This window comes from Phyllostomus hastatus, unplaced genomic scaffold (assembly GCF_019186645.2).
Source record: "Phyllostomus hastatus isolate PE091 unplaced genomic scaffold, TTU_PhHast_1.1 phas_contig_150, whole genome shotgun sequence".
Taxonomy (NCBI): domain Eukaryota; kingdom Metazoa; phylum Chordata; class Mammalia; order Chiroptera; family Phyllostomidae; genus Phyllostomus; species Phyllostomus hastatus.
This window is the reverse complement of record NW_025333611.1, coordinates 29,487,501-29,507,228: the sequence shown is the minus strand read 5'-3', so window position 1 is coordinate 29,507,228 and position 19,728 is coordinate 29,487,501. Positions and strand designations below refer to the sequence as shown.

Genomic DNA, 19,728 nt, shown 5'->3' with positions numbered 1-19,728 from the left:
CTCTTCTGTGCTGTCTGCTTTTCTAGACTACTTTCACTGTTAAAACTGGTCCTACTGAGGCTCAGGGTTTTCCCAACCAGCAGGTAAAAAATATCAATCCTTGAATCACCTCTAAACATAAACTCTGCAAACACTTTCACATCACCCTTCTTCTCACAGCCTTTCTAAAATATTCCAGAAATTACACTCCTTTTCTTGCAGCTTTCTACATACATTACCTGAATCTGCTCCAGGACTTCTCGCTGCATCTCCACAGCCATGTGGTACACATGATGATCAGAGTCATTGTACATCACAGCATTCTGAAACATCAGCATCAGGTCCCGCTGGAACTGTGCCATGGTGCAAATCCTTCCCTTAGACAGATTCCTTTTCAGGGTAGTTAAGTCCATGGGTCTACAAGTGGCCAAGAGAAACCAGAGGGAATCTAACCTTCATGTGGAACATGGGGTAACATAACATGCTCTCTTGGAGAACTAACCAACTCTTAATGAAAATGGTGGTAAAGAAAATGGCCATTCAGATAATAAAATAGCAACAGCAGTTAATATTTGACTGCCACTACTTAAAACAGGCCAAGACCTGTTAGGTACTTTCTGTATTAACTCAGTTAAACCTCCCAATAAACCTATAAGGTAGGTACCATTATTATCACCAACTGGCAATGAGCACATTGAAATATGAAGAGGTTAAGTACTTGCTCAAAGTCACACAGTTTGGATTCCAAATCAGAGGCAGCCTGACTTCCAAACCCACACGCCCAGTCACTATACCATGCATTGCAGGAAGTGTGCTGGCCCCGAGTGCAAAAGCTGTAAAGAGGTCCAATGATCTATTTGTCATGTGTAGTTATTGATTGATTGTTTACAGTGTGTAGTCATATATTAGGTATTTAATCTACTTCTATTATTGCATAATTAAAAGCTAAGAATTTTTTTCTCCTTTCAAGGAGATGAAAAGTGTGAGAGTCAAATGAATGTTAAAATGAATAAATTATTAGTGAGACACAGAGAGTAGGTATATAAGAGAAGGCATAGCAGTGCAGAAAGAGGACTGAAGTGAGAGGTATGAATCTGGGGTTTAGTTTCAGCTCTGCTATTTACTGCTGATCACAGGCAAGTCAAGACCACCTCTGAGTCTTAGTTTCCTTATCTATAGAATGAAGGAGTCTGTCTCCAAAGGTCCTTTCCTGATCTTTTATACTCTATTAACACGTTGGTTTATGACACCATTTTAGGTGAAACATGCTATAAAAATCCAAAATACTGCATCCTGGCCAGGTGGCTCAGTTGGTTGGAGCATTGTCCCATACACCAAAAGGTTGAAGGTTCAATTCCCATGGTCAGGACACATACCTAAGCTGCGGGTTAGATCCCTGGTCAGGATGTGAATGAGAGGCAACCAATCGATGTTTCTCACACTGATGTTTCTCTTTCTCTCTCTCTCTTTTCCTCTCTCTAAAAATCAGTAAAAATATTCTTGGATGAAGATTTTAAAACAATCCAAATTACTGCAATCAACCAATGTGTGTAACATCATTTGGATTATTGCCTTTGCCTTAGTATATCTATACTGTCAGAATTAATATAGTGTTCCTTTTAAAGTTTTGCTCCAAAAGAACAATGTAAAAAACTACTGAAGGCTAATGTGAGATCGTAACAAATGGATCATATTACCTAAAAGCTAACAATGAAAAAAAGCCTATTTTATAGTTTTGTTCCCTTTATTCATTCTCAATAAAGACTGAGTTTACCATAATTTTACAAACTTGTTCAGCTGTAAAGTTTATCTTGAGTTTTCAGGTAATATAAATGAAATAAATAATCTAACAGATGGGAAATAAAGTATGAAAAGACAGATATAAAAGCAACCAACCTTTCTTGACCCCTTTTCCACTGACCTTTTCACCACATCCTTGTATCCTGGGGCCTGCCTTTCTGACACAGGCTTCAGAAATGGACTGCTGAACCTGTTAGGGGACAAATCCAGAAAGGATGAAGAAACTGTAGAAAGTCACTCTAAATGAGAAGAGTGGCTATGAATACCAAGAGTGGCTTGGCGACCTACCTGTGACTGGCAATCATCTTCCAGACTGGCAGGAGAGTCTTCTTAAATAGTAAGTGATCCTGAACAGGGTCACTCTGGCTTAGATCAGACCTATGGGATAAAAAAGAACAGAAAAGAAACAGTAACTTCACAAATGGCATTCTGTCTCCCCCAGGTGGTAATGAGATTTTATCAAGACATAGTGGTCCTAGTTAATATCTGAAGGAATATAACACCATAAGAATAAAAACACATTTAATGCTTCCATAAGGGACTCCAAACTCTATAAATATTCTCTTACTAATCACTATTAGCATCCCCATGAGGGCATTACCTTCTTATAAAGTATACTACAAATCTGAGGCCCTGGCTGGCGTAGCTCAGTGGATTGAGCACAGGCTGCGAACCAAAGTGTCACAGGTTCGATTCCCAGTCAGGGTACATGCCTGGGTTGCAGGCCATGACCCCCAGCAACCGCACACTGATGTTTCTCTCTCTCCCTCCCTTCCCTCTCTGGAAAAAAATAAGTATACTACAAATCTGCAATTTCCTGTGCCTTTTGGTTTCCCGATGATTTGCTCTTCTGCACCTGTGACTCTAAAAAACTGATCTAAGAACATAATCTGTTTACTGATGTTTCCCAAGTCCCTGGCACATAGTAGGTGCTCAATTAAGTATTTGATAAATGAATCTGGTCCTGTTTTTATGTAGAAATATGCCACATTAGTAAGTATCTCTCCCATGTTTCCACAGAATACTTGGTTTCACATGCCAAAGAATTCTCACATTTTATCTGATTGCTATATAATTTAGATATTTTTCCTTTTGCTCCCCTCTAATAGTAGTCCTTACAATACCTAAGGAAATTTCATTTACTCTGAGATAAGCTGTATAATTTATTTAGCTTTTCTTCAGAGGTACAACTGTTCAATGTTTTATTTCTTTTTATAATGTTCCCAGTTAGCAAGCTTCCTATTTACTCCAAGGTTAAACATCATGTTACTCCAAATGAGTTCTCTTTACATCTAAGTTTTCACACCCTCATTTTGCTTTATGTACCATATTGTGTGCATCCATTTGAACCCAACTCATATCTCATTTTATCTTTCTCCAATTCAAGCAGCTTCATGTAACTATTCATTTTCATGATGCAATCAATACCTCACCCGCATCTAAATTATATACCACAAAAATCAACTTATCCTTAAACAGAGAACCTTATTAGAACAAGGCATTTAAAGCCCTGTAAACAAACCTCTTCCTGTTTCTGATCAGTCAACCAGAATGAATAATAACTCCTTGGTACTGGTGTAATTTTGTTCACACATCCATGCAACAGATATGTAGTAAGTTTCCATTACATGAAAGGTACTGCACTAGGTACTGCAAAATCAATCACCTTTATAATATTTTAAGAAACAACTCCTTGCTTATCTTTATTTCCACCTATTTGGAAATGCATGCCAAACAACTATAAATATAAGTGTGGGAGTGGAAAGGAGCTGCAGACTGGGAGTCATGCTTCAAAGGCTCTATTTCTCTTTACTTCTGAGAGTCAGTATGGACTAAAGGTGAAGCCAGAGAAGGGGGGCCTGGAGAATATCTATCCTTCCAAGTACTTTTAAGCTTTCCAATGGTAGCTCAAGAACTCACCTTTCTAACTTCCTTTAAACTATCTGGCCAAACTCAATTACTAATACCACTTTCTAATAAAGATTTCAATTTTAACCTAAATTCTAAGGTAAAGAGTGTGAAGTGTGTCATTCAAGATATTGAAATGTCATGAGATAAAATGTCCCAAATTAGAGGTTTTCTGCTTTTTAGATAGTCATCATATGCCATCTGCTCATACTCACACAGGGAGTTACAGAAAAGGAAAGGAAGCAATTCTTCAACAACCTAGGTGTTAAGCTGCATTCTATTTGTATAACAAAAATCTGAAATCTGCTACTTAAAAAATATATATGTATTGTTCAGTTGTATACCTTAAATTTAAAAAAGCTAGATTAATTATTGGTTTGCCTTTCCACAGATATGCAGGTAAATATGGGATGCAGTAAAAAATAAAAACAAACACACACACACAAAAAAACAGTTTATGCTATCTTCTCCTAAAAAATTGATAAAAGACCAGGCCCAGAGAATGAACTATTTATCTACTATCATAACAAGAATAACTTAGTCTTTCTGATTTTGAAAGAAATTTACTTTACTAAAAAGAAAAAAATTCTAAAATGTTCCCTTTAGCCCCATAATTATTAATAAGATGATACAATTATATAAACAATTTCCTAAGATTTGTGAAAAAGGAACAAGGGAGATTATAACTTCAAAATAATTTTCCCCCTGGCTGGCGTAGCTCAGTGGATTGAGAGCGGGCTGGGAACCAAAGTGTCCCAGGTTCAATTCCCAGCTAGGGTACATTCCTGGGTTGCAGGCCAGAACCCCCAGCAACCGCACATTAATGTTTCGCGCGCGCGCTCTCTCTCTCCCTCTCTCTCTCTCTCTCCCTCCCTTCCCTCTCTAAAAAAAATAAAAATAAATAAAAATAAATAATTTTCCATTTCAAGTTAATAGGAACTGTCTTTATATTTTTAAAGGAAGTACAGTGTGGCCCTGACTAGCATAGCTCAGTGGATTGAGCGCGGGCTGCGAACCAAAGCATCACAGGTTCAATTCCCAGTTAAGACACATGCCTGGGTTGCAGGCCATGGCCCCAGCAACCGCACATTGATGTTTCTCTCTCTCTCTCTTTCTCCCTCCCTTCCCTCTCTGAAAATAAATAAATAAAATCTTTTTAAAAAAGTTTAAAAAATATAAAAAAAAGAAGTAGTACAGTGTGTATAACATTAGACATGAGGGACAATCTGACTTAGCAATGTTCCCTGAATAAAGGTAGTAATTAGCCCTGGCCAGGTGGCTCAGTTGGCTGAAGCATCATCCCCATACACCAAAAGGTTGCAGGTTTGATCCCTGCTCAGGGCACATACTGGAGGCAACCAATGTTTCTCCCTCACATTGATGTTTCTCTCTCTCTCCTCCCCACTGCTAAAATCAATAAAAACATATCCTCAGTGAGGATTTTTTTTTAAAAGATAGTAATTAGAGAGGAGGGTTATTTATGAAAGAGACTGATAAAACAGACTTGTTTTATAAAAAGAAAGCATATAAATTCTATTTATACAATAAAATTATATTTAATTCTGCCCTGGCTGGTGTGGCTCAGTAGATTGAGTACCAACCTGCAAACTGAAGGGTCGCCAGTTTGATTCCCAGTCAGAGCACATGCCTGAGTTGTGGGCCAGGTCCTGGGTAAGGGGCGTGAAAGAGGCAACCACACATTGATGATTCTTTCCCTCTCTTTCTCCCTCCCTTCCTTCTCTCTAAAAATAAATAAATAAATAAAATCTTTTTAAAAATTATATTTAGTTCTATTTCTAGTGTTTTTCAACTAATTTCCTCTTTTAATTTATAAAAATAACCTGTATTTACCCTAACAAATTCAAATAGGCATAAACAGAAGTAAAAATGTAAATCTTAACAATCTTAGAGAAATATCTATACTTACAGCTTTGAGGAAGTAGCATGGCTAAAAAGGATGTCCACCAAAGGATCCTCCTGAATGCTACAGCCATCATCACACTCGCCTGAGGAGGGCTGGTCTTCCATCTCTGACACATACCCTTTACCCTGGTCCTCCTCTTCTTTGGATTCTTCCTGAACCTCTTTCTGGGAGTGCCAGGAAACAAACAAAACTTTAAAAAGAGATTTACTAACTGTAAGGTAATTTTACATGCATGTAGTAAATGAAAGCTGATCTTAGGTGAGAAGAGGCCAATTATATAAAGCTATAAAAATTTTGAGAAATGTGACTTTAGATCTAGGTCAGTGAATTTTTGTTCACAATCTTGCTGGACACCTTTGACTCTCTACCCCAAGAAAAAATGAAAAGCAATATATTCAATTCTAGATGGATGCTTATCCTTTTAAGATTTCCATTACTGTTTGTCAACCTGGAACTAACCAGTCTAGCTGATCAGATAATATTAATGATAATGACATTCTAAATTTTACTGATTGCTTACTATGAGCTAGGCCCTATGCTAAGTGCTTTACATGATTTCTCATTTAAACCTCACAGCAAAACTATAAGGTAGACAACTGCTATTCTATTTACAGCAGAGAAAACTGAGGTTCTAAAAATGTTTACTAACATGTCTAAGGTTACACAACTCATTGGTGCTAAAACCCAGCATTATCCAGGTAGTTGGAACTTTCTGGAGTTATCCTATGTGCTCTAACCACTCTGCTCTACCTCCTTGTGCAGAGGACCAATCAGAAGACAGCTGGTTTATGTTATTCACTTACCTCTTCACTCTCTGTGGGTAGTCCCTGAACTGCACAAATATCTGAGGGAGGCAGAGCTACCTCTGGCCTTTCATTTTCTCCCACACATGTCTCAGCTACTGAGTGTTCTACCTTAGCTGAAAGCTCTTCAGGATCCCCTTCTCTTTCAGTAGCTTCAATTTCCCTTTCTTCTTGTCTGGTATCAGATGAAAGGCAGCAGCCTCCACTTGATTCTTTGCTGCTAATGCACAATGGCTCCATTAAATAAGCTACCTGCAATCATAGTCTATTGTTAGATGCACAGGAACACCAATGGGAAGCATCATCTATGTTATCAATAATGCCACATGATTACATTGCCACTGTGACTAAGCCTGAAATGGCTAATAGATTAATTCCTCAATCATTTATTAAATATTTCATATACACAGGCACTGTACTAGTTACTACAGACCTAACAGTAAACAAGATATATATTGTTCTTGCTTCTTCAAACTTATGTTCTAAATTTTCATCTCAAGTGTCAGCTTCGATCAATTAGGGTAGACTGTGAACTGCTGAAAATTGTCTGCTGTACACAGAAGTGTCAATATTTGAACTGGATTCTTGCTAATCTTTACCTAGGTTCTCCTGAACGTGTGTAGTTGCTGCATAAAAATAAACTATCCAATTCTTTTTACTTCTAGTTCTGTCCTTAACCAAGGTAGTAAAAGCACTGTAAAATACTGCCTTGAAATACTAACATCACAAGCTTCAAGGAGAGTTTGGGCAAGTATCACCTCTCATCATTTTGAAAGAATGAATTGCAAGGATACTATTATAGGGCAGTCCTGAATGCAGAAATTTCACTTCCTTTGCTTCAAGGTTCTAATGACTGGAATTTTATTTATTTTTCAATGACTAGGATTTTATTCAGTCAAAAAGTACACATTTGAAGCATTTTTTGTCGAGGGTCACAACCAATGTTTCTTTTGTGTTTTTTAAAAGATTTTATTTATTTTTAGAGAAAGAGGAAGGGAGAGAGGGAGAGATACATCAATCAGTTGCCTCTCATCTACCCCCAGCTGGGGACCCAGCCTGCAACCCAGGCATGTGCCCTGACTGGGAATTGAACCAGCACAGCAACCTTTGGTTCACAGGCCAGCACTCAAACCACTGAACCACATCAGCCAGGGCTAAAGCATATTTTGTTGGCACCAAGTGCTGAAGACACAGCAATGAATTTAGTCCCTGCCACTGTGGAGTTCTTATTTTAGTAAACAATATTAAGAATGGCAAAAGAAAAAAAATATACACGTAAGCACCCTCTAGAGTTGACACTTCCAACTTTGGAAATAATGAATCCCCATTACCTCAGAGAGAAAGTGGAGGAGGTTCTGGTGGCTGACTTGTTCTGCCTCTTCCTGAGATTCCTCACTGCCTCCATCCCCCATAAGCAGCTCACTAGATTCTGTCCCTGGGCTGCTTTCCTCTAGTTCCTCAGCCCCTGGCTCCTCAGTTTCCCTCCAGCTGCCCATATCAAGATCCAGACTGGAGTCCCATGAGCTGAAGAGGGACCTGCAGTTGTTGCTCAACTCAGAGTCATTGGGATAGTCTTGGTCAGTATCCAACCAAACCCACTCACGCCCCATCTGTAAATACACAGAAAAAAATGCATTAAATTCACTCAAATCGATGATCCTAAGGCATCTGCAACTCCCAAGTTTGGTCAAGATAAGGATCAGCAGTTTCTTTCTACTCATCATTAGGAACAGTAAAAGCTAGCTGAAGTGAAACACCAGATGAAATGATGTCATTGAGAATAAAGGAAAAGCCCCATGTCAAACAGTACACCAAAGGTATTACCTAATAAGTAATTTTTCTTGGATTTCCTCATACCCCAAAAGAGAAAGAATGATAGCCTAAGTACAGCATATGAAACAGTCAATACCATTGTAGTAACTGTATAAGGTGTCAGGTGGGTACTGGAACTATCAGGGGGACACTTTGTCAAGTATATGGTTGTCTAACCAGTATGCTATACACCTGAAACTAACACAAAATTAATACTGAATATAAACTGTAATTTAAAGGTAATTTAAAAATTAAAGAACTAGACCATAGTTAGCTGAACAGAATTCCTCTATCCTAAACCACTCTTAAAATCAACTGCAAGGCAATACATTTGAAGGACCAGCAATATTTTCCTGTGTGCACACATTAATCCATCAACCATTAAATCCTCAAAACACACTTTAAAATTACCTGTGGTATCCTTCTGGTCATATTCAACACTTGCTTCTCAGAATGAGAATTTCAATGTCAAGTTTAAAAAATATCTTTCTTTGCTTTCATTACAGTATACTATCCCAGTTTTCTTACCCCTTTGTCCTCTCCCTTTACAACTTTCAATTAATCCTTGTTATCTGTTTTTCCTTGGTCCTGTTTTGTTTCCTCATTAACACTTCCTTTTAAAAAATGCACATACTTTGAGGTTTCACCTTTGATCTTTTTTTCAGCTGGCTCCCAAACCTCTCCATTTTTACTTCTATGAATCCCAGTCTTAGTTCTCCATGTACCCAAAGGTCAATTTCCTTTTGGTATCCTACCATTTCCTTCAGCTCAACATTTCAAAAACTATAGTCACTTATCTTCCTGAACATCTTCAAAATCATTTCATCTCCCCAATTTCCTTACCTCTATCAACACTATTTTCTTAATCCTGTTTTGGTTTGGATTTAGTAAACAAGTCCACTTCCCAATTTTCTTCTACCATTTTTCTTAATGCCCATCCTTTGTTTCTGAATAAATGCTATCGCCTCCTGGTATCTTTAGTTCCGTCTGCTCTTAACAGTCTCCCTGTTCAAGGCTTTACAACAGGTATCTCAACATAAATTTCTCAACCTGCCACTCAAAGTCCTCCACAAATTTAAGCCCTATTTTGTTCCCTTGACTTGGTACCTGAACTTCACTATTCCTTAGTTAGATCCCTTTTCTAATTACATGTCTCTTTAATGCACCCACCATAGATGCCTATACCTTCAACTTCGATTGCTAAGCTCATTCATTCATCACCTTTCTACCATCCCAAAATCTACGTTCCTTTAATGGGCCTCCTCATTCACACACTTCCTCAACTTTCCAGGTTTCACTGCTTATCACATTCATGTACTGCTTTGTGAATATACTGCAGTTATTTAATTTTCTAATTCCTGGACCAATTAAACTCCTTTCCATCACTTCATAACTGTATCCTTCTATTAGCAACTTAACAAGCTTTAAGACATACAATCATCTTTCTTAAACCCATTTTCCTCATTAAGACTCAAAAGTACTAGGCAACACCCTATTAATCTCCATCTCTTTATAATAAAAGCCTCTTAGCTAGTTCATTTCACTGAGTTAGCTTTTATTGAGATGTAGAGATAAACCCAGCGGATAAATTTGATAATTGTGAGTTTGGCCTTCAAACAGCAATGTTATGAATTCTAAAACACATAAGAACCCTACACACAGACATAGATAAGGAAATAGCAATATACTATCCTAGAAATACCATCTGCAAAGACAGCATTAAGTACAAATGTCTGAATTAAAGTCAGCATTACCTATGTCCATGCTCTAATCTTAGGGCAATGCCATTAACAGATCTTTGAAAACCTTTAAGTCTTTCCATTCAATAAAAACTGAGTGAGAGAGGCCCTATTGCACAATGCAACACTTTAAAATATTAAAAATTCAACCTTAGTTATTTACCTTCTCTGAGCTATACTAGAATTAATTTTATAAGACCACTTTCCCTAACAAATGACAAAACAGTTATTCATGCAGAAGAAATCACGTTTTGTACACACGCACACATACACAGAGAACACAACAAAGACCAGAGTTTTCTTTCAGAATTTATTGTGTATACACACACACTTCACAGGTTCTTTTTTTAAAAAAGTCTATACACTTCACAAGACAGTACAAATTAGCTACAATCTGCTAGTTACACATTAGGACATTAACACAGCCCATGATTTTTGCCCTAAAACAGGCAATTGTGCTACTCCAGCTCTCTGAGAGAGATTTTCCCAGCTCATATCACATGGCCCAGGCGCCTCCTCTTCTGAAACTGGGCCTACAAGCCCAAGCTCTATCTTGTTTATTTCTTTTTCAGGTTCAGCTCAATGAGGGTATTCTGAGACTTCACTTTTTCATCTTCATATCCGCTTCAATGGCACAGCGGCGCCCCCTGGTGCCCCCATCCTAAATGACAGGCAGACAAAGAAAAGGAGCATGAGTGAGTTGATTAAAAGGTAAGAGAAGGTACAAAAATGCTGAGGATTTGGTTTCTTGGGGGAGAGGAATCGGCAGAGAAATCCAGGAAATAAGGGACAAATATCTGTCTTCCCATAGAGTGTGGTAAAAATCACCTGGTAGTAGTTTGAGAGATAATATATAGTACAGATTATCTTGCTCCTGCTGACCACAAAGGTTGCTGGAGTTCACCTGGGGTCCCACATAATGGCTATTAGTGATCCCAAACCAGCCCCCAAATTATGTGCAAAGGAACAGGAAAAGTAAAAAAAAAAGGTGGGAGAGTCGGAAAGGGCAGTGGCAGTGGATAGTGAGATTCTTGGCTAACATACCTGTGGAATTAGCTGTTTGTTGGTCCCTATAAGAAAGGCCTTTCCTGCAGACTGACCCTGGCACTAGTTCCCTAGCACCTCCTGACAGTTGTTTTCCATGAGATCAGGATAATCAGAAGACTTCTTTCCATGTGCTGCTCTCTCCCTGCAGCCCAGATCCTTCCTCTTGTGCAATACTTTGCTGTCTTCAATAGATAAAAGATCCTATTAACCAGCCTTGCAACAGCCAGCCAATTGCTTGGGGATCCAGAGTCACTGTTGCAGGCCAATAAAAAAGAACGGAGATTATAGTGTTCTGTTTGAAGTACAGGCTGAGGCCTGTAGACAAGATGAACTTAGTGAACACTTTTATTGGGCCAGGCCATTTTTACATTTCTAACATGCAAGGACTCTAAAATTTTTAGAGCTCATGAACACAAGTTGCCTTTGAGGCAATAGTAAAAACAAATATACCACCTTGCATTTGTATAACACTTTAAATTTTTTTCAAGCTAGTTCCACACCTGTTACCGCACATTTTATCCTCACAACATCCCTGTGAGGTAGGCTGGACAGGTACCTCATTATATTAGCTCTATCACACAGATAAGGAAACCAAGGCTCCAAGAAATAATCCAGTCAATTTAAGATCATGTGGTTTTCTATTTAGCCTGATGCCCTTTCCAATTTTATCATGTCTCAGAGCCCCATAATGAATAACACAGAGTCAGGGAATTGTTTAGTTCATGGAGGAAGGAATAAGTCTTTAGGCTAGCTTTACTAAGTGTATCTCTAATTCCACCAACCACTACTGTCTGCAGTGGTCAACGTTACTGAGACCTTTATCTTAGTTTTACTGAGTGTTTGTGTATCAGGCATCAGTCTTGCAACTTAACAGTAAGGAAAAAGATTAAAAACTATGTGCTGAGTATCCAGTAAGAGGAACACTTTTTAAGAGCCAGCTACCAGCTGCTGCTTTGAATAATCTTCTATTTGTGAGAAGAGAATTGGCAAAAGGTAAGAGTCAAGAAATAGGGAGCAAGTGCATCCTAGGTTCTTACCAATACCTCGTTTCAGCCCAGTGAACTCATACCAAGTCCCTACCCAGCCCGCACACATACACATGCAGAAAGACAGGAATGCAGCAGAAGAGACAGTTTCTTATTTAATGACCCAAATACATGAAAGTTCAAGACATTGGTACAGTCTGCATGTTGAATTTCCCTCTGCCACCCACCCACAGCGGGAGCAGAGAATCTTTGTGGCAACACCATCCCTTGCAGCCATTCAATACTTACAAAGAGAGAGAGAAGGAAGGCAGGAGAGCCCATGGGGACACTGTCCTGTTAGAGGACAAACAAACACTGATCAGGTTCCATGGAAACTCTCAGCCATAAGCACCCCAAACCTCAAGACAAAGACACAAGCACCACACACACAAAGACAAATTTAAAAACTCAAGAACAAGAGGAAAGAGATCCAAAAGCAATCTGGCCATTATGCCTCTGGAACAGGAATTGATGGTCCCCAACTGCTGCAAGCTAAGTCATTTCCCTCACCTTGCAAGCACTCTCCCTGAGGAATTAGTAATTTGCTCACTTTTGACCTGTAATTTCTCCCATGTGACTGAGCCTTCCAGTCACAGCAGGTTTCTTCTATGCACACCACTGGAATATCAGAGCCCAGCAATGCCAAATGGTAACACAAGGTTCTTTGAATGCTTCAGACTCCTAACACTGGAATAATAGCACACAACCCCTTTTTTGGTCTCCTCACCTTCTCTGAAGCATCCTGTTTGCGGGTAGAATCTCTCCCCCGAAGACTTTTAGCACTGATCCCAGACTCAGATGTTTGCATAATCAATTGTGTGGCCAGGAATTGCTGTAGGGAGAAGAAACAAGTTGGTCCTAGAAACCTGATCCAGTAGAGACAAATTAAAGACACCTTATGCTTTGTAAATAGGACTTCATATAGTACACTTTGGCTATCAGTGTTCAAATACTTCTTGACTGATTACAAGTTTAGCATACTAAGTTTTAATTTTTGTTGTGCACTCTCAAGAACCTGAAAATGGCTGTTATGTTTTGTTTGCTGAAACAAAGGATCAAAATCTCTCTGCTTTGAGACTGAGAAAAAGAGTAAAACTAGATGAACCAAAGATCACCAAGCAACGTAGGTAATTTGGTAGACTCGGCAGAGATAGAACACATCCCTTTAAGTTCAATATCCCTAAGGATACCTGGTAATGGAAATATAGGATAGAAATTGTTTATCTCTAATGAAACAGAAGGGAGAAGAAGCTATTTATTGATTGTCTACTATGTAATGTACTTCACATAATAAAAAATATACACTCATCATTTTATAAGAATTTTATTTAAAAACTTCAGGAAATTTGCCCAAGAAAGACAGAGTATTCTCTGACAACTCAGTTACCAAACCAACCTGAAAAAACAAACATAAATCTGGCAAGAACAAAATTTTATGTTCCTGTGCCCCTGATGGCTATTCCAAGTAAAAGCCACAGTGCCTCTTCCTAACATCAATATCAATCATCTGCTTGAGTATTTTCATTTCATCCTTGCTAAAACACTGAGGATCCTCAAAGTACCTGGATCTGCTCCAGGACATCTCGCTGCATCTCTACCGCCATGTGATAGACATCATGATCTGAGCTATTATACATTACAGCATTCTGGAACATCAACATGATGTCACGCTGAAATTCAGCTGTGCTGCGGATCAGTCCATTTTCAATGTTTTTCTTAATAGTTGATAAATCCATTGGCCTGAAAAAAAAAAAAAAAAGAACCGGGATAAATGGCAGCTGAGAGGGGAAGAGGGCTCAACTGGACCCCTGAATATAGTATTACCATATAGATCTACTCACACATCCCTTCAGTCCCAGCTGCCAGGACTTAAACACCAACCCCTCACCTTGAAAAATGCACTGAACCCCAAAACCAAACTCAGTCTGTATAGTAAGTGTTGAGAAAGGTAATAAAAGGGGTTAATTCTGTTAAGACTACCATTGGTGATGCACCCACTGAAATAATCAGTTTAGTAGTTGGTTACCTTTACTCACATCAAAAACATTTGCTTTAAACTTACTCTCTAAAGCAAAATCCACTAAGACTGGACAATTTACAATCCAGGGAAGTCAGCATGCTGAATGGATTATGGCTTACCTCTGCACAATGCTGTGGTAGCCAGGTGCTATGTCATCTGTAACAGGCTGCAGAAAGACATTGGCATATCTGCCAAAAAGAATAGGTGCAATTACTGGCTTATCCTCCAGAAGCACAGGTGAAAGAACTTAAGAGGCTGAAGGCAATGCCTCCAGTCCCAAATAAGCCTACTCAAATTTTTTTCTAGTCACCCACAATGAGAAGCAGGAGAAAATGTTCCTACTGACTGGGAAAGCCCCCACTTACCTATGATTGGCTGCAGCTCTCCATACAAGCATGATTGCTTTCTTCCAGATTTTCTGTGCCTGAATAGCTTCCTGATCCTCACTACAGACAGAGCTAAAATAAAAGAAATTATTTTATTATAAATTATAATTATTAAAATAAAAGAAATAAAAGAAATATGGAAGTTCCACTAGGCATACGTAAAAAAAAAAAAAAAAAAGTCCTAATTATTTCATGTCAACTACAGGTATACCTTGTTTTATTGTGCTTTGCTTTACTGAGCTTCACAAATGTTACATTTTTTACAAACTGAAGGCAAAACCCTCCACCAGCAAAAAGATTATGATTTGTTTTATTGCGATACTCAGTTTATCGTGGTGGTCTGGAACCAAAACTGCAGTATCTCTGAGACATGCCTGTATTTGTTCCAGGCCAAGAAAGGGAAGATGAAAAAGTAAGATTAAAGAAAAGATCCTCTCCTACTTCTCACCTTCACTTTCTTGACCTCAAAGGAAGAATCTCAGATACTCACAACTGTGAAGAAGCAGGGCTGCTGGGTATGGAGTCTGCCAGTGTATGGGACTGCAGCGTGGCATTGTGTATACTAAAGCCATCATCACTCTCGCTCACAGGAGGTTCATTATCCATTTCTGACAAATAGCCTTCTCCTTGATCTTCCTCCTTAGGCTCCTCTAGGCTGGCTGCTTCACTGACTCCATCTTCTTCCTCATCCTCACCTGTGGCATCCTTAGACACAGTGTGTTCCAGTTAACAAATGCAAGCAAAGCTATCCAGCCAAGCATCATTAAACATGATCTGTCTTTTGGGTTAGATCAGTTCTAGAAAATGACCTCACACTGTTTCCTGACTGAGCCCTCTATCACTTACACTACCATCTAACTTACAGAAACTGACTGATCAAGGAATTTAGAACCTGGACAAACAGTAAGACCCAGGATCATTTTAAAAGGAAGAAACAAAAAAGCTACTTACTTAAGACTAAGCTAAGAGGCGTTCCTTCTTTCCCCTTGCTCTTGAGAGGAACTCTGACCCTGGGTACAAAGTTATCAAAAATAGTTTTTATTTTGTGTCTCATCTGATGGAGCAAGCTCATATTGCTTTATTTGTCTGTTACTACTGCTTTAGCAAATCTAAAAAGAAAACTTTGTATGATTTTCTCTGGATAGTATATTTAATAATCTGTTCTGTTATATGTTCTCCTTGGTTCTGATATTCCTATTCATTTCAAATCACTAGATATATCAAAGTTTCTTTGTGCAAAGAAAGGTCTGTGTGATGTTCACAAACTCTTTCAGATGGGAAGCACAGGTTGCCATAGTACTCCCACTATACCTAACTTTCACTGCAACTTTTCCCCATGCAACTCCTTCACCAGTCTCATCTCAGAGAATAAAGCTGCGAGTTTACTGAAATTCATTAAAAAGGTAGTGCTTCAGGGAAATCTACTCACACACCAAGAGGAATAAAGAAAAGTCTGAAATACCTTTATCTGGCTTCCAAAAATAGTCCCTGATTCTTCTTTCAATGAGTCTGCAGAGGAGAGAAAGACTACCTGAAGAGTTTTCCACCTTAGCCTTCCCCTTCCTATGGACAATAATCCCCTGCAGCTCTCCTTTCCATACTGACCTGTTCTACCTCCTCTACTTTCCCACAACCCACAATCCCTCGAAAGCCAAAGCAAATGATTTCAAGTTAGTTACAGAATCAGATTTTCTGGCATTATTATTTACCTGACATTTCATATTTGTGCTGAGTCTCTGCCTCTAAAGGATCTTCAATGGGATTTGAGCCATGTGATGGAGACAACATGCTTTCAGGGGATGCCTGAAGACCAAAAAGAACAAACACCCTAAGTACTGGTAAATCATATAGCTTACACAATTTTATTCTCTAGTGATAATGAGATTATAGCAGCAATTCTAAGTCCTATCCATATAATTTGATTCTAATATATACCTTAACAGAAATAGGTTAAGTATGCATGTACAGAACTGATCACACCTATATGCTTTGCCATCAAACATATCAGAACTCAGGAATGCAACAAAAAACCCCAGAGGCCTGAACTTTCACTTCTTGCTTAAGGTATAACCCTCCCTTCTCCCAAGCCCTGATCTTAAATACCTCTGTCTTCACAGTTGTAAGTGGGGTCTCATCGCCTTTCCCACTGGCTACATCTGCTTCAGCAATCTCTCCAGTTGCCATACTTCTGGGTTCCTCATCTAAGTCCTGACTCCTGAGTTCTGGTGGCTCCATACATGTGGCTGGAACAACTCCAGTGACTATTTCAGCCCCTGAAATGCTTTGCTCTGGTTCTGCAGGTTCCATTTTGATCTCAACACTGGGTTCCCGCATGTCCACAAGTTCATGGATTCCTTTGTTTTCTGATTCCTCAAAATCCAGCCTCTCTTGCTTGACTGTCAACTCTGGTGCTGAGAGAGAAACTGGCTTGTCCCGCTCCTGCTGAATAGGGTGCTCCCAGGGACCAGGCAGAGACTGAGGATCATCATTCTCTTCACAGAATGACAGTGCTGCTTCCACTGCTGCCACATCCAGAACTTCAGGATGGTCATCTACCTGTCCCATAACACACACACTGTTGAAATCACAGAAAGAAGCCCAATTACCTCAATTCTGTTAGCACCAAATGAGATGGCCAGAAGCTGCAGCTTCTCTCTCCATCATCTCTATGTACCAGAAGCAACCAATGGACAGGCACCCGTCCTGTGCAAACCACTAACATAAGGACGGCTGGGGAAGTGACTAGTACATCAGCACCAAAGGGCTTTGGGACTACAGAGATGGAGATGGGCAGGAGCAGGAAAAGTTCTTTACGTAATTGTTACTTCAAGAAGCAAGGAGAGACTAAGGAGAGAAGCCTATGCAGGACCCATGAGACTCTTCTGGGCTTTACCGAATAGTTACCTTATCCTCAATGATGGCAATGATGTCTCCAACCGTCTCGAAGTCCAGCTCTTCACCTGTGTAAGACACAGCAATATCCATCTTCTCAGCCAAATCTAAATCTTCCTTCCCATCTATGCTGGGAGCCTTTGATCCTCCAGAAGCCTCTGCTACCCCTGATCGGAAACACTCTTCTTTGATAGAATTGATGATCATGGAGATTTCACTGCTATCCATGGAAACAGTCACAGTATGTGGATCTCCCACAGCCTCCATGGGAACACAGGTGTCAGGCTGATTCACTAAATAGGAAGAGAAGAGCACCTTAGAAGCTTATTTAGAACCAAGTGACCACCTGGACCACACCAAGGATGTAGACAGATGTCAAGTACCCACACACTAAAGCTCAGAAAAAGTTATCTTATATGAGTCTGTGTTTTCTTCTCCCCAGTTTTATCTAACAGAAAGTAAGGTGAGAACACATTCTCAAGCCCACTCCTATGTGTACACTTAGCTTTCTTCCCCCTCAATACATAAATGCCCACCCACCACTTCTCACATCTTTGTTTTTCTAAGGAAAGATGACAAATGTCCATGGAGAACAGAACAGAGGCATCCGAACTGGAGCTGATGCTCTTGATCAACTTTCTCTAACTGAAGTTCAAGATGAAATCTTGGACCCAGCGGCTGCTCAGGGCATGGGTCAGGGACGCACCTGGAGCTACACTCTCAGGAGTGGAGACAGCCGGAGCAGAGGATGGTGCTGGCAGCGCAGGCATCATGACAATGGTAGCCTGGGACACAGACTCTACAGGGGGTGGCACAAGTTTAACTGGAGGCTCACTGGCAACAGTAGTGAAGGAAGCAAGAGGTGTGGTGAACTGTGTAGGACCAGCTTCTAAAAGCCGGGAAAGAGTGGGAGCACCTAACAAAGAGGTACACAAAATGAGGTAAGAAGGAAGCACCTGAACAAGAAACAACAGCCACTTTAAGACTCAACCAAGGAAGTTTCTAGTCTCAAAGAATGAAAGCAACTCCTCTGCTGAATAAGCTCATTACCTATATCCTCACTTTCCCCAACCTCACTTAAAATCTTCTCCCAAGTTAGGAATGACCCAAAGCACTAAAAAGGCAACGCATATGAAAAATGGGTGGCAATTTTTCCTCAGAAAAAAATTAAACATAACAAAAAACTGGGATGAATAAATGTTACTTTTGATGAAATTAAGCATGCTGTAAACCACCCAAATCCAACAACATTCAAATGCCAATATCTAATATTTGTTTGGTATTTGGTAAAGCGCTTCTTTTTTTGGCCCTATATTTTCAACTTCATTTAATTCTTACTAGACATTTCTGAGAAGTATACACATTACAATTAATAAAAGAGGAAACTGAGTTAACCTAGCCAAAGTCACAAAACCAGAGTGTGGCAGGGCTGAGACTCAAGTGCAGTTCCTTGGATCTAAATCTCACCCACTATTCTATAAACTCAGGTCTCTGATTTGCAAGCCCTAGAGAAGCTGCTTCACTGTTACCTTGACTATTCCTCTCATTAATATCTATGCTGTGGTCATCTAGGACTATCAATATTTTGAATATGAAATGAATTTAAAATCTGGGCACTACAGAGTGAAGTAGCTTCAAGGTTGGGCTTTAAATCTAGGATTGATAATTGCTTAGTAACAAAGGCTAGAAACCAAGGACCATCAATGCCAAGTTCAACATCTCTGAGGAAAAGTAGGTAATGGAAAAGTGACAACTTACCTGAGGCAGCAGGGGAGGCTGCAACGGTGTTGGGTGTTTGCTGCATCTCCCCACCATGTATCATGGGAAGGACCCCGCCTACCTCCAGGAGGACACCTGTACTGTTCAGGTGGCCAGAAGCCACAGCCATTTCACTTTCATTTACCTACCAGGGAAGAATAGAGGTGAAGGCTACACTCAAGCTTTCCTTTACTACCACTTCCCAAAAAAGCTCCAACAGTTGACCAAACTTTACAAAACTAAAAGCTAATATCCAAAGAGAGTATTTTCAGACCAAAGGGGAACTCTAGTTTTCAAAACTTATTTAACAAGAGTTCTCTGGAGAAGAGAACCAAAATAATTATGGTTTTAAACATCTCAGGACCCAAGGATACTATTAACTTACTGTGCTGGGTTGTTTTTTTTTTTTTCCCTTAAATAATGTTTAACTAGGAGATCTCTTCCTCTTTTGAACTTTTTTTTCCATGTCACATTTTAGGTCCCAGGTACTCCCTTCCAAAGTACTAAATTACCACAGCTCTCAAACACCCACAGAAGTCTCCATACCAGTCTGGGGCTAGTAGGCAGGAGGCTGCCCTTCTTCAAGAGCTCTGACAGCAGAGGGGAGGGGGGTGGAGTTGCTTTCTGTCCAAGCA

At 39.6% G+C, this 19,728-nt stretch overlaps 1 protein-coding gene across 5 annotated transcripts in view; it reads right to left on the bottom strand.

Annotated features, from left to right (window-relative positions):
* Positions 1 to 10,261: 10,261 nt before the first annotated feature.
* The window catches only part of BRD8 (bromodomain containing 8), a 19,640-nt gene continuing 10,173 nt past the window's right edge, over positions 10,262 to 19,728 (bottom strand). The window contains exons 9-22 of one of the 5 annotated variants that reach the window (XM_045826876.1): positions 19,640 to 19,728; positions 19,094 to 19,238; positions 18,042 to 18,251; positions 17,348 to 17,628; positions 16,547 to 16,999; positions 16,153 to 16,246; positions 15,906 to 15,952; positions 14,934 to 15,148; positions 14,423 to 14,515; positions 14,177 to 14,245; positions 13,600 to 13,777; positions 12,765 to 12,869; positions 12,287 to 12,331; positions 10,262 to 10,626 (exon numbers count right to left, since the gene is read on the bottom strand). The exon at positions 19,640 to 19,728 is cut by the window's right edge and continues 130 nt beyond it. In XM_045826876.1, the coding sequence (XP_045682832.1) occupies positions 10,567 to 10,626; positions 12,287 to 12,331; positions 12,765 to 12,869; positions 13,600 to 13,777; positions 14,177 to 14,245; positions 14,423 to 14,515; positions 14,934 to 15,148; positions 15,906 to 15,952; positions 16,153 to 16,246; positions 16,547 to 16,999; positions 17,348 to 17,628; positions 18,042 to 18,251; positions 19,094 to 19,238; positions 19,640 to 19,728 (2,084 nt within the window). In that variant the 3' untranslated portion in view covers positions 10,262 to 10,566. The remainder of the gene's footprint in view (positions 10,627 to 12,286; positions 12,332 to 12,764; positions 12,870 to 13,599; positions 13,778 to 14,176; positions 14,246 to 14,422; positions 14,516 to 14,933; positions 15,149 to 15,905; positions 15,953 to 16,152; positions 16,247 to 16,546; positions 17,000 to 17,347; positions 17,629 to 18,041; positions 18,252 to 19,093; positions 19,239 to 19,639) is intronic. The other 4 variants (XM_045826881.1, XM_045826886.1, XM_045826894.1 and 1 more) reach the window with 4 other exon arrangements.